The sequence below is a fragment of the Cupressus sempervirens genome, chromosome 10, assembly GCF_028749045.1.
Source record: "Cupressus sempervirens isolate cs-2001-9-10 chromosome 10, ASM2874904v1, whole genome shotgun sequence".
Taxonomy (NCBI): Eukaryota; Viridiplantae; Streptophyta; class Pinopsida; order Cupressales; family Cupressaceae; genus Cupressus; species Cupressus sempervirens.
This window is the reverse complement of record NC_143127.1, coordinates 357,355,009-357,375,850: the sequence shown is the minus strand read 5'-3', so window position 1 is coordinate 357,375,850 and position 20,842 is coordinate 357,355,009. Positions and strand designations below refer to the sequence as shown.

The 20,842-nt window shown below is 34.0% G+C and overlaps 1 protein-coding gene across 1 annotated transcript; it reads right to left on the bottom strand.

The window, feature by feature from the left end:
- Window positions 1-1,261: 1,261 nt before the first annotated feature.
- On the bottom strand, window positions 1,262-2,585 carry LOC149534096 (uncharacterized). Its single transcript, XM_089804284.1, has one exon. It carries the CDS (start codon window positions 2,484-2,486, stop codon window positions 1,515-1,517), a length of 972 nt encoding a protein of 323 aa, XP_089660410.1. The 5' UTR covers window positions 2,487-2,585; the 3' UTR covers window positions 1,262-1,514.
- Between the last annotated feature and the right edge of the window lie 18,257 nt (window positions 2,586-20,842).

The following is a 20,842-nucleotide window of genomic DNA, read 5'->3' as shown; positions in this document are numbered from 1 at the left end:
CAACTCTAAAATATAGAACAAAATAATTTCACAAATATAAAACTAAAATCAAAATATAGATTAAAATGAATGTTACAAATATAAAATATCTACATTACAAATTTTATATATATATATATAACTTTGTTCAAACACATTTAAAAAACAATTCTCCACTTCATTTACCATAATACTATAAGTTCAAGACGCTGGCTAATCTCACACAAAATGTATGGAAAAAAGAAAAAAAAGTAAACATGATTCTTTCTCAGATTTAAATGGTGAAAATTTCAAAAAAATTACCTTTTGATTTTTTTGATATTTAGTTAATGATTTTTTTGATATTTAGTTAATGGTACAAATCGTACGAAGGATAGCGACGTCCAAGTTAAATGTCATTCCCAGTTCTGATCTTTAGTCGAAGAAATCATAAATGAATCCATCCAATCCAAAAGGCACGCCTTTAGACGTTATTATGAAAGCATGTCAAATAAAAGGATGCCGAGAATCAAATTCGAAGATATGAAAACGACTGTTCTGGGAAAATATGAAAGCACGAGTACCGATCTCAAAGCCACATAGGAAGAATGATTGTACTGCGGCATTCGCTGTGAATCTCTGTTAAAATTTCTTCTACAAAGAATTACGCAGATTTGAATCCCTGGCTGGAGGGAAAATGGTAAAATATTCTCCCTTCAAAACCCACGGCAGTTTCAGAAAAAGAAATTACAAAACCAATGGATGCATCACAGTAGCTGATCTATGGATGCATCAGAGTAGATTACAAGTTGGGAAATATGTGCATTTATTTTGCTGGATCTTGCAATGAGAACAAATTACACCAAAAAGCTGATGTTTTCTTAATGGGTTCAAACTGACCATCTTACATGTCGAGTGTGTATTGAATTGCATGCACTCGGTACCGTGACAACCTACTCTTCCGTAAAGGGTTCGAATCTCGATAAAGCATGGGATTATAAAAGAGAATAAAGAATATAAAGTGGCAAGACGTTGCACCGCCTTTTATTTTTATGTAGACAAGATTACAAGAATTCAGTTGTAACAAAAATTCCATGTTTTCCTCAAGAAATAATAAAAAATAGTTTCTCATGCAACGGATTCTCGTGTATCAATAAAATCTCTCCTACTTTATCAAAATTTACAATTCGAGATTTTTTTAGGGAGAGATGTATTTGTGTTTAATATTCATAGATCTCCTTACAAGATTAATACGAAAACTTCCTTTAAGCTAAAATTTTCAGTCTCTTCGAATTGATAAAAGAAAGCTCAAGAAACGGATAAATGTATACAGCACCATATGTTAGACTACAATAAAATCTCAAAAACAGCCTAAAATCTCAAGCTTTCTATAAAGTTTCAAGAATTTATGGTAACATCTAAGCCCTAAATCAGCTAAATCGACTACTATTTACATCAATAACTAGTCTTCTGTAAAGGAAAAACACTCACAACGATTAGCTTTCACTGAATATCAAAGCTGGAATGGACAACACAATTGAAACCCTTGCTGGTAGTTATCCATAGACAATGGCCGCGGACCATGTGGAAGGACACAAGACAGACACTTCCGTTATCTCAGGTATAAGCGGTGTAACAACTCCTTCATCCGGATATGTGTCATGCATCAGAACAATCACAGCTTTTCCCAGTACCAGAAACCGCACTTCCGTATCTAGGTCACATTTGCAGTGATCGGGAACCTCGGTATCCAGCATACCATAAACCCTTTTCCATTTCAAAGTGTGCTTGTCTAGAATCGACACGATTAAAAACGAAGATGTCGTTCTCGTCATTCGAGGTACCGGAGGCGACTGCTCTACCATGTAAACCTCATCATCTTTTGTAACTGCAAATTTATTGAGAGTTTTGGGAGGAAATTTCTTAAGAACCTTGCGCAGCCATGAATCCTTTTGCCATGCGTTTTGGAGCGGGCAATACGAAAAATATTTCAGCGGATCCTTACTGCTTCCATCTTTTGCCCTACCTCGAACAAACAGCTTACCGAGATAAACAAAGAAGATGTCTACCGCCATGGCAACCGGCATTTCTGAAACCGCCCACAGTTCTTTCGTTTCGAAATCGTAGACGTCAGTTTCTTTGCGGTAGCCGTTTGCAGATCCACCAAAACCACCTGCAATGTAAAGGCGGTTACCGATCACCCCACATGCAAATCCGCTTCTCTTAACCATCATATTTGGCCCGCGCAACCACTCTTTAGTCGCCGTGTTGAAGATGTGCACACTGTCTGTAGCTTCTCCGTTGGCCAGGAAATGCCCGCCGAGAACTAGTACAGCAGATCCATAAGAAACGCAGGCATGCCCCTTGAGGAAAATGTTTTCGTTTACAGCGGAATTTGTGAAAAGAGTTTTCGTTTTCTGCCCAGAGACCAGATCGATTCGCAAGCATTCCAGGTTTGAAGGGGAGGGAGAACAATTGGGAAGAAGGAAAAGGGAAGGGTTTTTGTCAGGGTTAGGGTTTGCCGCCATTGTTGCAAGCTCTGCTTCTCATATGCAACCAAACAAAAGAAGCCGAGGGGAAAATAGTTTATTTATAAAATTCCGATAACTGCAGGTAAGCGTTTCAAAAGATATAATTATAATGCCGGCGCTTCGTCCCTTTAATAGAGTGCGTTATCACGTTCCGGATTTAGCGGATCTGGTAAAGATAGGTCAGCCTTCCAACGACGATTATGCGCTATTGTTAGCAACCACTATCTCTGATTTGTAATAATTACTTGCAACATACTATAATTTTATTAAATTTGTAATTTGAAAATTCCTCCCTAATAAAAAAATTAAGTTTATGTCCTAAATTTTCATATTAAATAATAATTTTAAATAATTTTGTATGATTATTTTAATATTTTAAGACAATAGTAAATTGTGAGCAGTTGAACGTCTTAGATTCAATTCTACTCAAATTTAACTAATTATCATAATAATATTGACATTTTACAATCCAAAAAAATATTATTTTGATATTTTAACTTATTTTTAATAGTATTACATTAAATAGTACTTTTTTCTATGAAATCTATAAGTATGAATGTATCTAATATTTGTAATGATTTTGGTATAGATATTTAAAAAATAGATGTACATATCTTATTTATTTAATCTTATTAATAAGTTTGATATTACTATATTTATTTAAGATGTTTATACTAGTAATAAAATTGAATATATATATTTTATTTTTTATTTTTTTAATAAGTAAGAGGCTAAGGTCATGTATTAAACATTGAAAAAAGTACGTCCCAACTCTTGAGGCACTAAAAGGACGAAGTTGGGTGATGGTCCTTCATTTAGGCCTAGATTTACATATAGAAACCATACATCCCATAATCAAATTTGTCAATCCTACATGAAGTCCTTGGGTTTTGTCTTGAGGGACATGCAGTTCACAATGTGCTAAAATGAGAAAACATCTTTGTTTCATAGTTAGAGCCTATAAACCTTGATCAAACAATGCTCATACCAAGGGTCAGTACCAGAAGTACTAGGAATAAAAAGCAAACCCGTAAGCAGATTAAAAGAACTAAAAGAAAATAAAGCAAACCCATAGGTAGGTTAAAAGAATAATTCATACTTTAAAGAAGATTAAAACCCATAAGCATGAATTATTATGAAATAACATTTTACACCTTCCATTTTGAAAGTATCTACCATACTAAGATAACATGTTAACCTATTCGACCAATATTGACACCATTAATCTAGGAAATTCTTGTCTGAATTAGCCTTCCATCTTGTGGAAGAAGGAGAAAAGACAATACTAGAGCAAACAAAGATTAAAATAAACTCTAGTCTCATGGCACTAAAGGAGGAGATGGGGGATTTTCAACCTCATCCATGTCTTCTTCTTCTGGTAGCGGGAGTTCTAGGCATTCCAGGCTCACTTCATTGTCATTTTCCCAAACCCTAATATGCTCCTCAATTACGTATCATTCCAGCCAATTGCTTTCCCTAGTTCTTTTAACATGCAGGAAATAGAGAAGGAAGCATATGTTCCTTTGTAAGATAGGGAACCACTCAATCAATCTAGTTGGATCACAAGAGGTTACAATAGAGAAAAGCAGAAGTAATTGCATGCCATGTAAGGGAATATCATAATGGAAAGGGTGACACTTCAACAAATCCTCTTTGAAATTGGCTATAACCTTCTATAAATTACCCAAGTATTCTAGTTTGAAGAAACATATGACCATTGTATTCATACTTCATCTATCAACTTCTACCAAGCTTGTCATGGCTATGAACATTGCATGGATATCACTAGGTACCCAATACCAATTGGTGTTCATAATGAATTCCTTATCAAGGGTTCTTAAGATGGCTCTTACTAATAGAAAATGTGTATTAAGGATGACTTCTTTGATACGTATACATATAATAGGTTCATGAAAGGCAACTTGACCAAGGGGACCTTTGAGTTTAATAATGGTATCTGCAGAGAAGTTCAATTGGAGATCATACTAGAGATCTCTATTTAATGCTTAACCTTGACACTTCAATATCATCTTGTCAATAGAATTTCTCCAAGACTCTATGTTTGCCTTGTGAGGAGAAGGGAGGGGAAGGGGAGGAGAATTAGAACAAACACATTAGTCTAAGATGAGGTTTGCCTATGGCTTTGACAACCAAAGCACAATCCGCAAAGGATTCCACCCCTATGTCTTTAGTTAATCTACCCCTAGCATTATAATACATTACTTAGGAAAATTAGAAAGAATATCAAAGAAATCAAAACCATTTGAAGGATTTGATCAATATGAATCCACAAAGCCCTCAAATACCTACATGTAAAAAAACCTATCACAGAAGAAAAAGATGAGAGGAGGCAAGGGTTTTGCTCTGCAAATATGCAAATTGTATTCTTAGAAATGAAAAAGATATAAGATAATTACAAAAGATCAATCCTTATAAAAGGAGATTGAAACTTGAAAGGGTAACCTAAAAAGTAGAAGTTGTTTAATGATTACTAATAAATTATTAAATAGAGATGCAAAAGGTGCATAAAGGGAAATCTTGAGAAGGGAATAAAGAGAATTTAATAAATGAAATGAAATTAATGCTTTACTCTAATACCCCCCTTAAGATGAGCAACAATGTAGCTACAAACAATGCAGAAAGAGCAAGAAAACTACAATGCAATGCTGAAAGCAAACTTGGGTCCTAGGAACAAGGTTTGATGAGGTACCCAATCACAACTAAATCTCTATGAAACATAGAAATAGAGAAAACCCTGTGGGAAAAACTCTACTCCAAAAAGAGATAGCATGAAAAAGAAGGAAGGAAGGACTCATCACTAAGACCCCCCAAGGACAACTTCCTTCCCCCCAAGCATAGAACATAGCTGAAGATACCATGGGCATACAAAAGGTCTAGTGAAGATGTTTGTAACCTGCTTAGTAGTAGGAATGTACTCCAAGCTCAAGGTGTTGTCTTGAATGAGATGCCCAATGAAGTGCATGTGAAGCTCAATGTGCTTGTTTCGTTGATGCTCAACTGGGTTGTGTGTAATGTGTATAGCACTTTGATTGTCACACCACAAAAAGGTGGGACTATCAAGAGAAAATCCAAACTCTATCATCAACTGTCGAAGTCACAAAACCTCTCGACTAGCTAATACAGCTGTCATGTATTCTACCTCTATAGATGATAATGCGTGAGCATACTGCTTCTTGCAAGACCATGTGATAGGACCAAAACCAAGACAGAATACAAAACCAGAAGTAGACTTGCAATCATCAATATCACCAACCCAATCTGAATATTTGAAACCAACAATGTGAAGATCCCCTAATGTGTAGTGAATGCCCTAACATGTTGTACCTCTAATATACCTCAAGATAAGTTTGGAAGCTCGCCAATGACTCTTATGAGGATCATGTGAGAATCGAGAGAAAAGTCCAACCACAAAAGAAATATCAGGACGTGTGTCTGTCAGGTACAACAAACTACCCACAAGTTGTTTATATAGAGTGGAGTCCATTGTAGGAGTAGAGTAAGTGGTAGATAAAACAACACCTAACTAAAAAGGTGTCAGGGTAGGCTTGCAATCAAGCTTACCGAATCTTTGAAGCATATCAAGAGCATACTTTTGCTAGAGTATGGCTATCCCATTTGAAGACTGAATAGCCTGTAGGCCCAAAAAATAGTGCAAAAGTCCAAGATCTATCATCTCAAACTACTCTCTTAATGCTTGTTGAACACCCTCCATCATGGAGACAAAACTTCCTGCGATGATGAGGTCATCAACATAAAGCACAAGTATCAATAAGTTAGCCCCATGACGTTGAATGTAAACTGTAGGATCGGAATGACACCAAGTGAGCTGTGAAGCAAGCAAGAAGGAATCCATCTTCTCATACCAAACCCCAAGGGCTTTTTTAAGACCATACAAAGCCCTTCAAAGCCAGCATACCAATGAAGAGTCCTGTACAAAACCATGAGGCTACTCCATATAGATCTCCTCCTGAAGGTCTCCATGCAGAAAAGCACTCTTCACGTCCATCTGAAAAATTGTCCATCCTAATGAAGCTGCTAGAGAGAGTACAAGGGGAATAGAATTCATCTTGGCAACAGGGGCAAAGGTCTTAGAGTAATCAATATCCTCAACCTATGAAAAACCCTTTTAATAAGACATGCCTTGTACCTATCAATAGAACCATCTACAACATACTTGGTACAACACACCCAATGACACCAAACCAACTTTCTTCCTTTCAGAAGAGGACAAAGATCCCATGTGTGGTTCTTCATCAAATAAGAGTACATCTCATCCATAGCCCTATCCCACTTTGAGTGTCATGTCGCCTATGAAAAAATTTGAGGATCATCTAAAATGACATTTCTCAAAAGGCCACTACCAGCAATCTGCGTACAAGTGCGACAAGTATCTATAGGGTCACCTACCAAAGGTCTGGCTTCATCAACAATATCATGAGCCCACTTGGGCACTCGTAGAACATCTGATGGAGGTAGTGAATGGAGTTCAATATCAAGATTTTCCTTAGAGGATGCATATATGATGGAGGAGTAGAAGAAGTATTGGGTAGTGAGGAAGAAGCTGGAGATGGAGGATAACACTCATCAAACTGAACATCTCATCAAAATAAGACATCTCTGGAATCAAGATCAAACAACTTGTATGCCTTAACATCCTCATGGTAGCCAACAAATATGAGTGGTCGACTCTTCTTCTCCATGGATTTTCACTGATCATTTGGAATAAATGCCCAAGCCTCATTACCAAAAATGCAGAAAGTAGAAACATCAAGCTTGACATGAGTCCAAGCCTCCTTAGGAGTCAAGTGTCACAATGCCTTGTGAGGCATCCGATTCTAAATATAGTTGGCACAGTTGATAGCCTCAGCCCAAAATGAAGAACTCATAGCTCAAGACCGTATCATTCCGATTCTAAATATAGTTGGCACAGTTGATAGCCTCAGCCCAAAATGAAGAACTCATAGCTCAAGATCGTATCATACGATTGGCCATCTCTTGTAATGTTCTATTCTTTCTCTACAATCCAGTCTGTTGTGGAGTGTGGGGAACTATGAACTGATGTTGTACACCATGCTTAGTACAAAGATCTCTGAAAGATTGATTCACATATTCCCCCCCATTGTTAGTGCATATACACTTGACTGAAAGACTAGACTGGTTCTCTACAAATGTCTTAAAGATTTGAAATGAATCAAAGACATTAGACTTGTACTTCAAAAAACACACCCATGTGCATATAGAGAAGTCATCAATGAAGGTGAGCACATATCGAGCACCTAAAAAAGATGGAGTGGGAAATGACATAAGATCACTATGTATCAACTCCAATGGTGCCTTAGCACGTGTGGATCTACCTGCTAGAAAAGGATCTTTGTGATGTTTGTCAAGTGCACAACCTTGACACACACTGTTAGTACAAGAGATCTGAGGTAACCCAATCACTAGCTCCTATGTACTCATCTACTGTAGATATATGTAGTTGATATGGCCAAAAAAATCATGTCAAATCTTACTCATTTTGTTTGCATGAGCAATGAGAGAAACACCTCTAGAATCAAAGCTCTCAAAGCCATCAAACTGATATAAGTGAGATTGAACATTAACACTCCCTATAGAAATAACCAAGTCAGGATCATGAAGGTCTTGAATAACCACATAATGTGGTGAGAACTCAACTATCTTTCCAGAGCCTGAATGGAAAATATGAAAGAACGACAAGAGGTTCATAGAAATGGTTGGAACCAAGAGAACATCTTGTAGTGAGCCACCTTCTAAAGAAATAGTTCCTAAACCTGTGACCAAAAGTTGAGAAGAATCACCAACTGCAATATGTGTAGTATCACTCTAAGAAAGTGAGGTGACCAAATCAAGTCAATTTGTCATATGATGTGAAGCTCTGGAATCAAGAATCCAAGTAGCTATAAAGGATACTGCTCGTGCAAAAAGAGCATGTCCTTTCCTTGATGGAGGAGGTGGTGGCTTTAGAGAAGTAATACTATGCTGCTGCATGGACTCCTTTAAAGCCTCAAGACATTTCTAACACCTGGAAACTAGATGTCCTTCCTTGCCACAAAAATTGCAAGGATCACCTGTGAACTTCTTAGTCTTGGAGTAAGACTCACCAAACTTAGAAGATTTACCCTTCTGAGAGGGTTTTTGTGCATCTGTTTTAGGAGTAGGCTTGGAGGAACTCTCACTATCTATTGAATCTATCTTGGGCTTTGGTTTCTTATTTTGTTTCCCTATAGATGTTTGAGTAACTAATGCTTGAGTCTTTGAATTGGTGATAGTATCCAACTATGTAAGCTTCGATTTCTCTCTAGTCAATCAATCACAAAATACCTCAAAAGTGGGCATGGTAAATCTAGGACCCAAGGCATCCATAGTGGAATGGAAGGTAGAAGAGAAAATTTGAAAGTTTCCTTGAAGCTTTGAGACAATTAGGTAGATGTACTCTATATCTATCTTCTCTTTCCCCCATCCCTGTAATAAAGTTCTCTATTGTTTGAACCTCATAAGAAAGTCCTCAATAGAGGGGAAAGCATCAGGTACAAGAGAAGTAAGCTCTACCTCTCTCTGAAGTGCTCTAAACTCGTTGAGGATGCCAAACAAGTCTTTAAACTTGTCCCACATTTCTTGAGGAGTGGAACACTCTTCAAGATGAAACTATAATCTGTCTAAAACACTCAAAGAAATCAAATCCATGGCTTCATCCATCATATTCCTGTGTTCCAAAGCTTGGTATTGACTCTGAAAAATTGGTTGCACTGTGTCTAAACAAGACCACAAACCCTTTGAACAAAGAAGCTATTACATATGGGATTTCCATGTATGATAGTTATGTGGGCTTAGAAGAGGTCTCGACCATTTTTTTAGAAGGGGTTTCTTAAATGTTTCTGATATGTTGATATAATAACATAAATTAATAGAAAAATATCCCCCATAATGCAAATAACCGAATCCCAACTTATAGAAGGAAAGCGTAAATGAGAAAAGATAAAAATAGCTTCAAATATGAACCAAAAATACCTAGTACCAAATATTGGTTAAATGATAGAGAATCTAGAAAGTGCTTGAGAAGAGCTTTCTGATGCTTTTTTTAGAATAGAAAATAGAGCTATAACAAAGAAGTTATGCCCCCAAAAGATAAAAGTTGTCAATAGACTTCAAGTGCTAATACAGGTATTAATCTTTAAAAAATCCCCAAAAATTATGATCCATTGTCTCCGTCTCGAAACTAGCTTTCTGGCACTTCTTTTAGAATGAAAAGAGACCCCCGTATGCTTAAGATATCGCCAAAAAACTAGAGGGCCCTCGCAAATGCATCAATTTTTTTAAAAAATAATAATTTTAAAAAACTACCAAAGGAGTGGAAGCCTCACTGCGCTCTAGGCGATGAAGCCGCAACAGTAGTGGTTGGAGGGAGTCATTGTTGGTGATGATGGCCGACTAAGTGGCAACGGTCAGTGGGAGCTGCTATGGTCAGTAAGATCACTGGTGGCTACCACTATAGCTAGTGGTCTCGATGACTGCTGACAGTTTCTCTAAATCGTTGTGACATTTGTACTATGATTTTTGCATTTTTTTTAACATCATGCCTCAGATTGCGTGTAAAGGTTGTACCACCCTACCATGCAAATTGTTTTTGCCTCCTAGATCAACATTGTGCAAAATGGACAAACTTTATATGGAAATAAGGGTTTTGATGCCTTCTAGATCCAACCACAATGTCCATTTGGCCTCAACCTACTCCTAAAATCAATGACCCCCCAAATTTTTCAAAAAACATCCGAAAAACTCCAGATCTGTTCTGTCAAACCCTCCTACTCCTTTTTCTCCAAATAGCAAACAAGCTACAACATATCTTACTATGATACCATGAAGCATTTGATCAATAAAATTCACAAAGCCCTCGAATACCTGTATGTTAAAAACCTATCATAGAAGAAAAAGATGAGAGGAGGCAAGGGTTTTTCTCTGAAAATATGCAAATTGTATTCTCAGAAAGGAAAAAGATCATCCTAAGAGGACTGATCCCAAAATCAAGTATACATAATCCAATCCATGTCATAACATGATATCACCAAGAACAAATCATACAAACACCCTAGTCCTGTAAAAGTGTCTAGAAAGTAATTCGAATACCACTGATCGAAGACTCAAAGGTTATATCAAATAGGTCACACCATTCACCTCAGTTTCACACAAGAACACTAGAAAGCAATAACAATCAATGCATCAAAACATCTAATAGATCATACCAGACACATCACCATGGTTGAGTATAAAAGATTGAGATCAAAACATCATCATGACATCACAAAACAGAACTCCCAAGCCTCTAGTAAACATCCTGACTAGCCAAAGCTAAGTCAAAATCGAAAACCCCAATACCAGTAAATCACACATCACATAAAGCACATACAAGAGTGAATTTCATAATTCATTAGGTTTTAAATACCCCAAAGTTCAATATTTACTAAAGGTTTTCAGATTAAATCAGAAACAATTCTATAATGGAAATCAATTTTCTCAAACAAGAGTTTCAACCTAGAGAACTTCTGAAAATAGAAACACAACAGACATGAAGAAGACAGGAATTCAAAGAATGAACAACTACTGCACAAACCCACAAGATCCTACCTGGATATGATGCTAAAACAATGAATGCACAAACACACAAGAATCTTCCTTTTCCTTCGAAAACCCTCTTTTCAGAAATTGGCTCCTCCAAACCTGTGTATCTAGAAATGAGCTCTAATTTCCTTAATAAAGAGTTTTTCCCCCAAAATCAAGGCTTTGATCATGCAATCATGCAAAAACTCTTTGTCTTTAACTACTATATTATTATTTTCATGCACACACTTTATGCAATTTAATTAAAATAAACTCTATTAAATTAAAGCTTTCTCTCCCTCATAAAATCATGTGACGTTTTTAATATAATATTTATTAATTTAACTAATATTATTATTTAGAATTTATTAAAAATAAAACTCCTAAATAAATTATTATTAAATTAAATAAATATAAATATGCCTAAATTAGAACTTTAATCAAATCTTTTAAATTTAATTCTTTCATACACATTAAAAGAACTTTTCAATTAAAATATTCTTTTATATTTTCTTTTCCTCCACTTTATTAATTAGTGCAAGCACTATTTAAAGCATAGTTTATTATTTAAATTAATAAGAATATTAAAGTTCATTATTTAAATGCAACTCTAATTTAATAATTATTAATTAAATAATCATAATAATAAAAATATTAAATCTTTAATATTTTAATTCTATTTTTATCCAACTTCTTAAATTAGACTTTTAAAATAAATATTTTAAACTGAAGCACACATTTAATTAATTTCTAATTAATTAAATAACATCATATTCTAACCTTTCTTTAACCAATTTTCTAAATTTAGACCTCTAATTTAGACCATTTATTTAAAGCCTAAATTTAATTAGTTTTTAATTAATCAATATTCACATATTTTAATATTTTCTTTTTAATCAAATAATATTTATTACTCAACTAATAATATTATTTAGACTTTATTATTAACACAAAACTCTTAAATAATTATTATTAAATAAAATAAATATAAATATGCTAAAATTAGAACTTTGATTTAATCTTTTAAATTTAATTCTTTTTTAATTAATTTTTTAATTAATTAAATATTGAATTTTCTATATACAATTTTCATGCAAAAACTTTATGCAATTTAAATTTAAATATCTTTATTAAATTAATTTTCATTCTCACTTTAATTCATTTATTATATTTTAATTTCATGCATAAGCTTTATGTAATTTAATAAACTTTATTAAATAATTGCTTACTCTCTCTTATTAATTTATTATATTTTAATTTCATGCATAAGCTTTATGCAATTTAATTAAAATAACTTTATTAAATTTATGTTTTCTCTCTCTAGTTAATTATGAGATGTTTTAATAATATATTTATTAATTCAACTAATAATATTATTTAGAGTTTATTGTTTAAAATAAAACTCTTAAATAATAATTATTAATTTAAATAAATATAATTATGCCTAAATTAGAAGTAAAACTTGATCTTTAAGTTGAATTCTTTTATTTAATTGATTTACAATTTTTAAAATAATATATTTATTAACTTAATTAATAACATTATTTAGAGTTTGAAGAAATGGCAAATAAAAGCAGAGTAGCGAACAAAAGTAGACTAGTGAATACTGGCAGACATGCGAATATCACTGAGTAGGCATTCAATAAACAAAACAAATATGGATGCCCTAAATCATGGTGACAAGTAGACTCTTGGAATCAAACTAAGACACAAAATGGTCATCGCCAGATCTTTACGAAAGCTCAGGATTCTTCTTATGCACACTATAGTGAAGACTGAGAAAAAATTCTCCATTTTGGCCAAATTGGATAATCATATGCCTCAAAATCTCGGTAACTCAAATCCAATCTACAAGGAGATGCAGGGAAGAAATTCGAGCTTAGGGATTCATGCATAAGGCACTCATAATTCTTCAGATCCATTTGGTACAATTTGACCATTCCCTTATTTTACTTTAGAAAGTTTGATCCATCAATTTAGGGTTTTTAGCATGACCAAATATGCACCTTTGAACCCACGGAATGTGTTATCATCTACACTAGTTTTAGATAGGGTTTCTTTGATTTCCCCATGCCATGATAGATTCCCCATATCAAATGTTCCCCTTGTTACATCTCCAAAACCCTACATTCCCCCTTATGGTGATCTGCGAAGAGGGCAGCCAGAAGCATGGTTAAATCTAAGGAAAATTCAAATGATAAAGCAAATCTAGTTGACAAAGACATCCCCATCTGGATTCAAAATGATGAATGTGAAGCGACATGGTGGGAATGTCAAAAGCTTGGAGTTTTTGCAGTCTGGAACAGTTCTAATGAAGAATTGTTCTTTCTTTCCAATTGGCTTAAAGAAAATTGCCATGGCCAGGTAAGTATTTCCTTCTTCTCTGAGAAAGTCCTATATTTGAACTGTATAGATGAGTCTATTAAAAATGAATTTGTAAATGTTTCTAAATGTTTCTTTAATGATCATATTGTCAAATTTATAGAATGGTGTCCAAATTTTAAAATAGAAGATTTATATTTTAGTGGTCTAATCTAGTTCAACATTTAGTCCTTACCACCTGAACTGAATCAGATTAAGATCCTTGAATCGATTGGGGCAGCTATTGGAGATTTCATAAGGATTGATGCTTCATTTTAGTATTATAACAATGTGAAATTACTAATTAATACTAAATTTAAGCAATCATTGCATCTTAACAAAAAAGTAATTACAAACAAGGCAATATATAATTTAAATCTACACTCATTTGAGGGAGAAATTTCATAAATTATAAATATTGAGGACATGAATGGTATGGGTTTTAAAAATTTACCTCTTACCTCAGACTTTCAGAGTTTTTTTTCCTACGATCTACAATCTAAGAAAGAAAATTGGAATTATCTTCAGATTTGTACTCCTCTTTACAGATTAAAAGCAAGGATGAGCTGAAGGATGAGATGTTGAATAATGAATTAGTAAATTAGGAAGAGGATATGGTCTCTCCAACACTCACTGGAAATGTTAAATCCATTATTGTTACTGATCATAGAGAGTCTTCAGATTGATTAAAGAGAAAAAGGTAGCAAGGAAGCATAGATCAAAAAAGAATAAGAGAACCCCAAAGAGTAATTTGATGAATTCAGATGAAGAGGAAAATAAGACAAATAAAGTGACAAAGGCAGATATTTGTCAAAATCAGGCAGCATTAGTAAGGATGTCAATTCAGTTAACCCATCCACCATGGAACAATAGGTACTTAATGATTTAGATAGGACATATCCATGTAATATGTTAAGCTCTCTAAGAGAGGAAGAAACAGTTATAGAAGAACTAGCAATAGAGAAAAATAGGGTAATAGGGGCTTCAACAAAAGATGACATAGTAGAATTGGATTCCTTATTGTTTAATTCATATTCAGACAGAGTTGAAGACAATAATCCTTCTAAGGAAGAGAGGCAGATGGAACAATACGTACTTAATGATTTAAATAGGATAGATCCATGTAATATGTTAAGCTCTGTAAGAGAGGAAGAAATAGTTATAGAAGAACCAACAACAGAGCAAAATAGGGTAATAGGGGCTTTAGTAAAAGATACTAATTATAGAGGAAAAATCCTCTCCCAGCAATAAAGGTACCAACATCCCTTCAAAGTTTTGGCAAACTTCGGTGGCTTATGCAAGCTCTCCTTTTACTCTAGAAGATAATCAACCAGATAAGAGTGATAAAGGAAAAAGGATAGTCAGATCCATTACAATAGAAGTGCAGAATTTTTTAAATAAAGATATGGATATGATTCCAAAAGTGGAAATTTTAAACCCAGAAGACAAGGATCTAGATCAATTAACTAAGGAGTTAATTTAGGTTTTCAGCTTCAATAATATTAATTATAGTACAAATTCCCAAAAGGAAGCTCTAATTCAAAGAACCCTCAAATTAGGAGGTCACAATTATATAGCTAAATATCTTAGAAGGGATTTATTAAAGATAGAGATGGAGGATAACTTTTTGAGACAGACCCATAAATTTGAAATCATATCAAAAACAATCCAAGAAGTTAAAAGGAATGGTAAAGACATCATGAAAGATCTAAAGAATGCAGTTGAAGAGCCGCCTAGTATAATTAGTCAGATCATCAATGAAATCAAAAATGAAGAATTGAATAAACAAAGTGACTTCAAGGCATCTTCAACACTCAGTCTGGGAAACAATCCACAGCATCTCAAGATCCAAATGAATCAGGAAGGTCTAAGTTCCCCAAAATATGGCAGATCAAAAGGCAAAAGAGGTAGGAAATCTCTGAAGGAACTAAGAGAGGTAGTTGGACATTGCAAAGATTAGCAAAAGATTGATGACTTGCTAAACATTGGGAAGGGGAAGTGCCTTCCCAGGGCATCATGAGGATCATCACATGGAATGCTAGGAGTTTAAATGCTCCTAGTAAAAAAAGGTTAATAAAACAAAATCTTAAAAAATTTAACTAAAAAATTATTTTAATTCAGGAAACAAAATTGAACAAAGTAGAAGGTTTAAAACTTAATAAGTTGTTAGATTTTTGGGATTCTTTCTTTCTTGAGTTTGTAGGTGCTTCAAGGGGTTTAGGTTTAATTTGGAATCCTAGGAGGGTAGATATTAATTGTTTAGAAGTTAATAATAATTGGATAAGTGCAAGCATGTAGAACCTTAAATCAGATCTGAAATTTATTTTAATTAATATATATGGTCCTACTAGTCACTTAGGGAAGAAAGATGTGTGGGATGAATTAAGTTCTATTTTTTATAACTATAAGGATAGTCCAATTTTAGTTGGAGTTGACTTTAATACTATTTTAAAATTAGGAGGAGGTACTTGGCATCTTTCATATTCGTCATTAGATTTTAAAGCTTGGATTGAAAAATGTAATATGATAGATATTCCAATGAACAATGGTATTTTCACATGGAATAATAGAAGGAAGGACTTTGCGTATATTGCTGAAAAATTAGATAGATTCTTTATTATAGTTCATTTTGATGATTATAATTTAAATTTTCAATCCTCCATCCTACCAATTACAGGAATCGATCATTATCCTGTATGTTTTGAGTTTAGTGAACCTTCAAAACTAGTCAGGAATCCATTTAAATGTGAAAAGATGTGGTTTCAAGATCTCGAATTCATCAAAAACATTAGTGATTGGTGGACTCAAGCTAGATTTGAAGGCTCTAAGATGTTTTTCTTCATTTCTAAACTAAAACTATTGAAAGAAAAGATGTTAAGATGGAATAGAGAGCATTTTAATAGCATCTTCAAACAAAAGATGGAAATTTAACATAAATTAAAAAATCTCAACCTAGAAATTATTAAACATGGTATGAACAATGAAAGCTATTTATTAGAAAAATAACTTCTTGCTAAACAGGAAGATATTCTCTCAAAAGAAGAAATATTTTGGAGATAGAAGTCACGAGATAAATGGTTAGATGAGGGAGATTGGAACACAAAATATTTTCATAATTCCACCATTTATAATAGATCTAAGAGCAAAATTATGAGTATCGTTAATCATTTGGGGATATGCACTGAAAAACCTCAAGAAATTACTGATACGTTTGTAGCCCATTTTCAAGGGATATTAAATAACTATGAAGGATCAAATAGAGTGGCTAAATAAAAAATGCTTAAATTTATTCCAAAGTTAATCTCACCCGAGGACAATAAGGAGCTAAATAAACCAATCACATTGGATGAAGTTAGATCAGTTGTCTTCAATATGAATTCAAAGAAATCTCTAGGACCAGACAGTTTTCAAGTCTTTTTCTTTCAGAAATGTTGGGATATTGTGGGGGAGGATTTATGGAAAGCCATTGAAGCATCAAGGAATGGAGGTGCATTGTCGACTGAAATTAATTATTCTTTCCTCATACTAATTCCTAAGAAGGATGGGTCAGAAACTCCTAGGGATAATTGACCTATTGCTTTATGCAACACAGTTTATAAAATCTTCTCCAAAATTTTGGCAAATAGGCTTAAAGGTTTCCTATCGAAATTAATTTCTAAAGAGCAAATAGGTTTTGTCCTAGGTAGATCCATTTTGGATGGTATTCTTACTAACCAAGAAACAATCCATTCGACACCAAAAAATAAGGAGGCGTGTATGTTTATGAAATTAGATATATAAAAGGCTTATGACATGGTTGATTGGCATTTACTTTGCAAGGTTTTGGAAGCTTTTGGATTCTCTCATCAATGGATAAACCTCATATTCAAATTTATCTCCACTCCTAATATTTCTATTCTTATTAATGGAACACTTGAAGGTTTTTTTGAAATTTCAAGAGGTATTAGACAATGAGATCCATTATCTCCTTCCATCTTCATCATTATGGCAAAAGCATTTGGAAGAGCAATTTCAGATGCCTATCAAACTCAAAAAATTTATGGCATCACTGTTACTAGAAATATGCCAAACATCACCCATCAACAATATGTAGATGATACGATCCTGCCAAGTAAGAGTACAGTATTTGAGGCACTAGGTCTTAAAGCTATCATTAAGTCCTATATAGATGCCTCAAGTCAGAAGGTGAATGATGGAAAATCAGAGATTTATTTTCTAAATACTAATTCTAAAATGGAGAATTTGATTTGTAGGATTATGGGGTACAATAAGGAACAATTTCTATGTAAGTATTTAGGTATCGCTCTTTAGAAGGGTTCAAAATATAGTAAAGCTTGGCTGGATATGCTTGATAAATTGGATAAGAGGATAGGTTGTTGGAAGGATAAGTGGCTTTCTAAGGCTGGAAAAACTATTAAAATTAGATCAATTTTATCATCTATTCCTACCTTCCCTCTTGCTTGCCTTCCCCTTTCTAAGAATTCGCTTTCTAAGTTTGAAGCAAAACTTAGGAACTTCCTTTGGAAAGATTGTGAAGATGATAAAAAATTAGCTCTTGTTAAATGGGATAATTTATGCAAACCTAAGGAATTGGGGGGTTTAGGGATCAAGAACCTTCAATGGAAAAATGAAGCATTAGGTGCGAGACTTATCTGGCGCCTCTATTATGAAGGAGACCACAAATGGGCCAAGATATTTTATAACAAATATCTTGATCTGGAAGACCTGTTGTCTTTATTCAGAATGAAAAATCTCCCAAGAGTGTTAGAATGCTAGAATTTTATGTGTAGATGTTGGCAATTAATTTGTAAGTTTTTGACCTGGGATGCGGGGTCAGGTGATAAAGCCTTATTTTGGGAGGACTCTTGGGATGGATGCCCCCCGATTTCCATGGCCCCCATCCCTGTCAATCTCAAGGATAGATTGATATCATTATAGAGTGATAAAGTCAAGGATTATAAGTTTAAGACATTTTCAGAAGGATCCCATCAATGGAGGTGTAAATCATTGGATGGGTTAAGGTTTGACCCCGATTCAGTAGAAGCTTATGAGAAAAAAATTTCAGATAGGAAAATTAAACAATCGAAAAGGCATGATGATCTCATTTGGGTTGGATTTTTTGATGGTAGATATAGTTTGAAGAATGGATGTAAATCTTTGGTCCATTCCCAAAGTTGGAATCAAGTGGAGATGCCTCTCAAACTTTGTTGGGATGTTGCCTATCTCCCTAAGGCAGGATTCTTTATGTGGCTTGCTCTCCAAAAGAGGATTTTGACAGCCGACAAATTATCCAGATTCAATATTATTAGCCCTTCTTGGTGTGTGCTTTGTAAACATAATAATGAAGATATGGATCATCTTTTGTATAGATGTTCATTTGCTCACGTTTTTTGGGATTGGCTTTGGTGGTCTTCTCCTTTGCCAAAATATTTTCTAGATTTTCTTACTACCTGGCCTACTAATGTGGTTTATGGTGCTTATAATAAACTCTAGAATATTTGTTCGTCGATTGTAGTGTGGGAGATTTGGAAAGAGAGGAACCATCACATTTTTTGAGACAAAGAAATGGTTGTGGAAGAACTACTTTTAAAAATAGAAGCATCTATTGTGGAGGTGTTAAATTCCCATCTTAGGAAATCCATTAAAGAAGAGGGTTCCTTCTCTAGCTAGGACAATCTTATGAAAAAGAATTGGTCCAATCTCATTAATCTGCATCTAGTATATTTGAAGAAGAGTAAAGAGGTGAGAGCTAGGTGCAAATGGGAACCTCCCCCTCATGGTTGGTTTAAACTCAACTTTGATGGAGTGGCAAGAGGCAATCTGGGGGTGGCAGGTACTGGTTGTATAATTAACGATGACTCTGGTAAGTGGGTAGCTAAGAAAGCTTCACCCATTCCTCCTACCCCTAATAATTTGGTAGAGCTTGAAGCGCTAGACTTAGGACTGCAGTTATGTATTAGCCTGGGATTGTCTAAGGTCATAATTGAAGGTGATTCTCATATAATCCTCAATGTAGTTAGGAAGCAAGTCACTCCTAATTGGGTTTTGAATTCTAATCTAGAGGAAGTTCTTATTCTCCTTGATCGAATCGATGAAATTCAAATATATCATATTTTCCAAGAAGGAAACTAGAAAGTTGATTGGTTAGCTAATAAAGGAGTAGATGGGGTATTGTTTTAAATTTACAATAATATATAGGCCCTTTGGGCTAAAAGTAATAATGGTTAGAAATTTTAGTAGTTGTCATGTTTTTTGGGTAGACTTTCTCTCGCAAGATCTTATGACTAAAGTTGGGGTTGTGGGGTTCGATTTACTCTTGACACTTTGTTTAGATTTGGATGCTAATTAGCCTTTATGCTTTTGAACTATCTTTAAGTTCTAGATTTTCTTCATATTAGTTACTTAATTTCTTCTTTATTAGATTTTTGGTTATGTTTTTGCTCTGATATTTGAATTCATATATATATATATATATATATATATATATATATATATATATATATATATATATATATATATATATACTTTATTTCATGTTTTATATTATTTTCTCACCTTTTTAGGCCATTTTTATTGGTCTTTATGCCAAAGGTTGAATGGGCATATGTTCCTGGGTTCAGTTAGCGACGGTCTTACCTTTTTCTTTGTGTTTATTGAGTTGTCCTCTCATCATTGTAGGGTATGGCATCCTTGAGTTTAGTGCCCTATGAATGTTTCTAATCTCTTTTCTTATGTTTTCTTTACTTGTCACTAACACCTTTTACATGTCTAGGTCGATGAATAAGGAATCCAACTATCTTATTAATATTTGCTAGACTCTTCGATGGATATTCATGCTTAATGTCTTGTTGTGATAGTTTCTTTCATAATTTATTATATGAATCGGGGTTTTGGTGACAATTTCTATAGTGCCATAGAGATAGCCATGTTTTTTATCATAAGGATTAGCTGATTTCAATTATATCTTGTGGAGATAGCTGTGTTTTATATGATTATATATAGTTGATCTTAGATTTTCACTAGTTTATCTCACAATGTAGAGTTCGATAGCCTTTTGCTCTTAATATGGAGATATTAATAGTTTTAAATTCTCTGCAGTATTAGTTAAATTGTTACAATGGTTTGATATTCTATAGCAATTGGTAGAGGATGAGGGTCTTGGTAGACATAGATTCATGTCCAATGAAGGATTTGTTGGTTTGGTGGGTCTAGTGATGGTTTAATCACATTGTTATAGTCTCTAGATTTAAATGCAAGGTATTTTATCAGTATCCTTATATTAGTTGATCGATTGCAGACCATTTCAATCAGGATTTAAGTTTAATTATATTAGTTTAAATGTTTATAATCTAAGT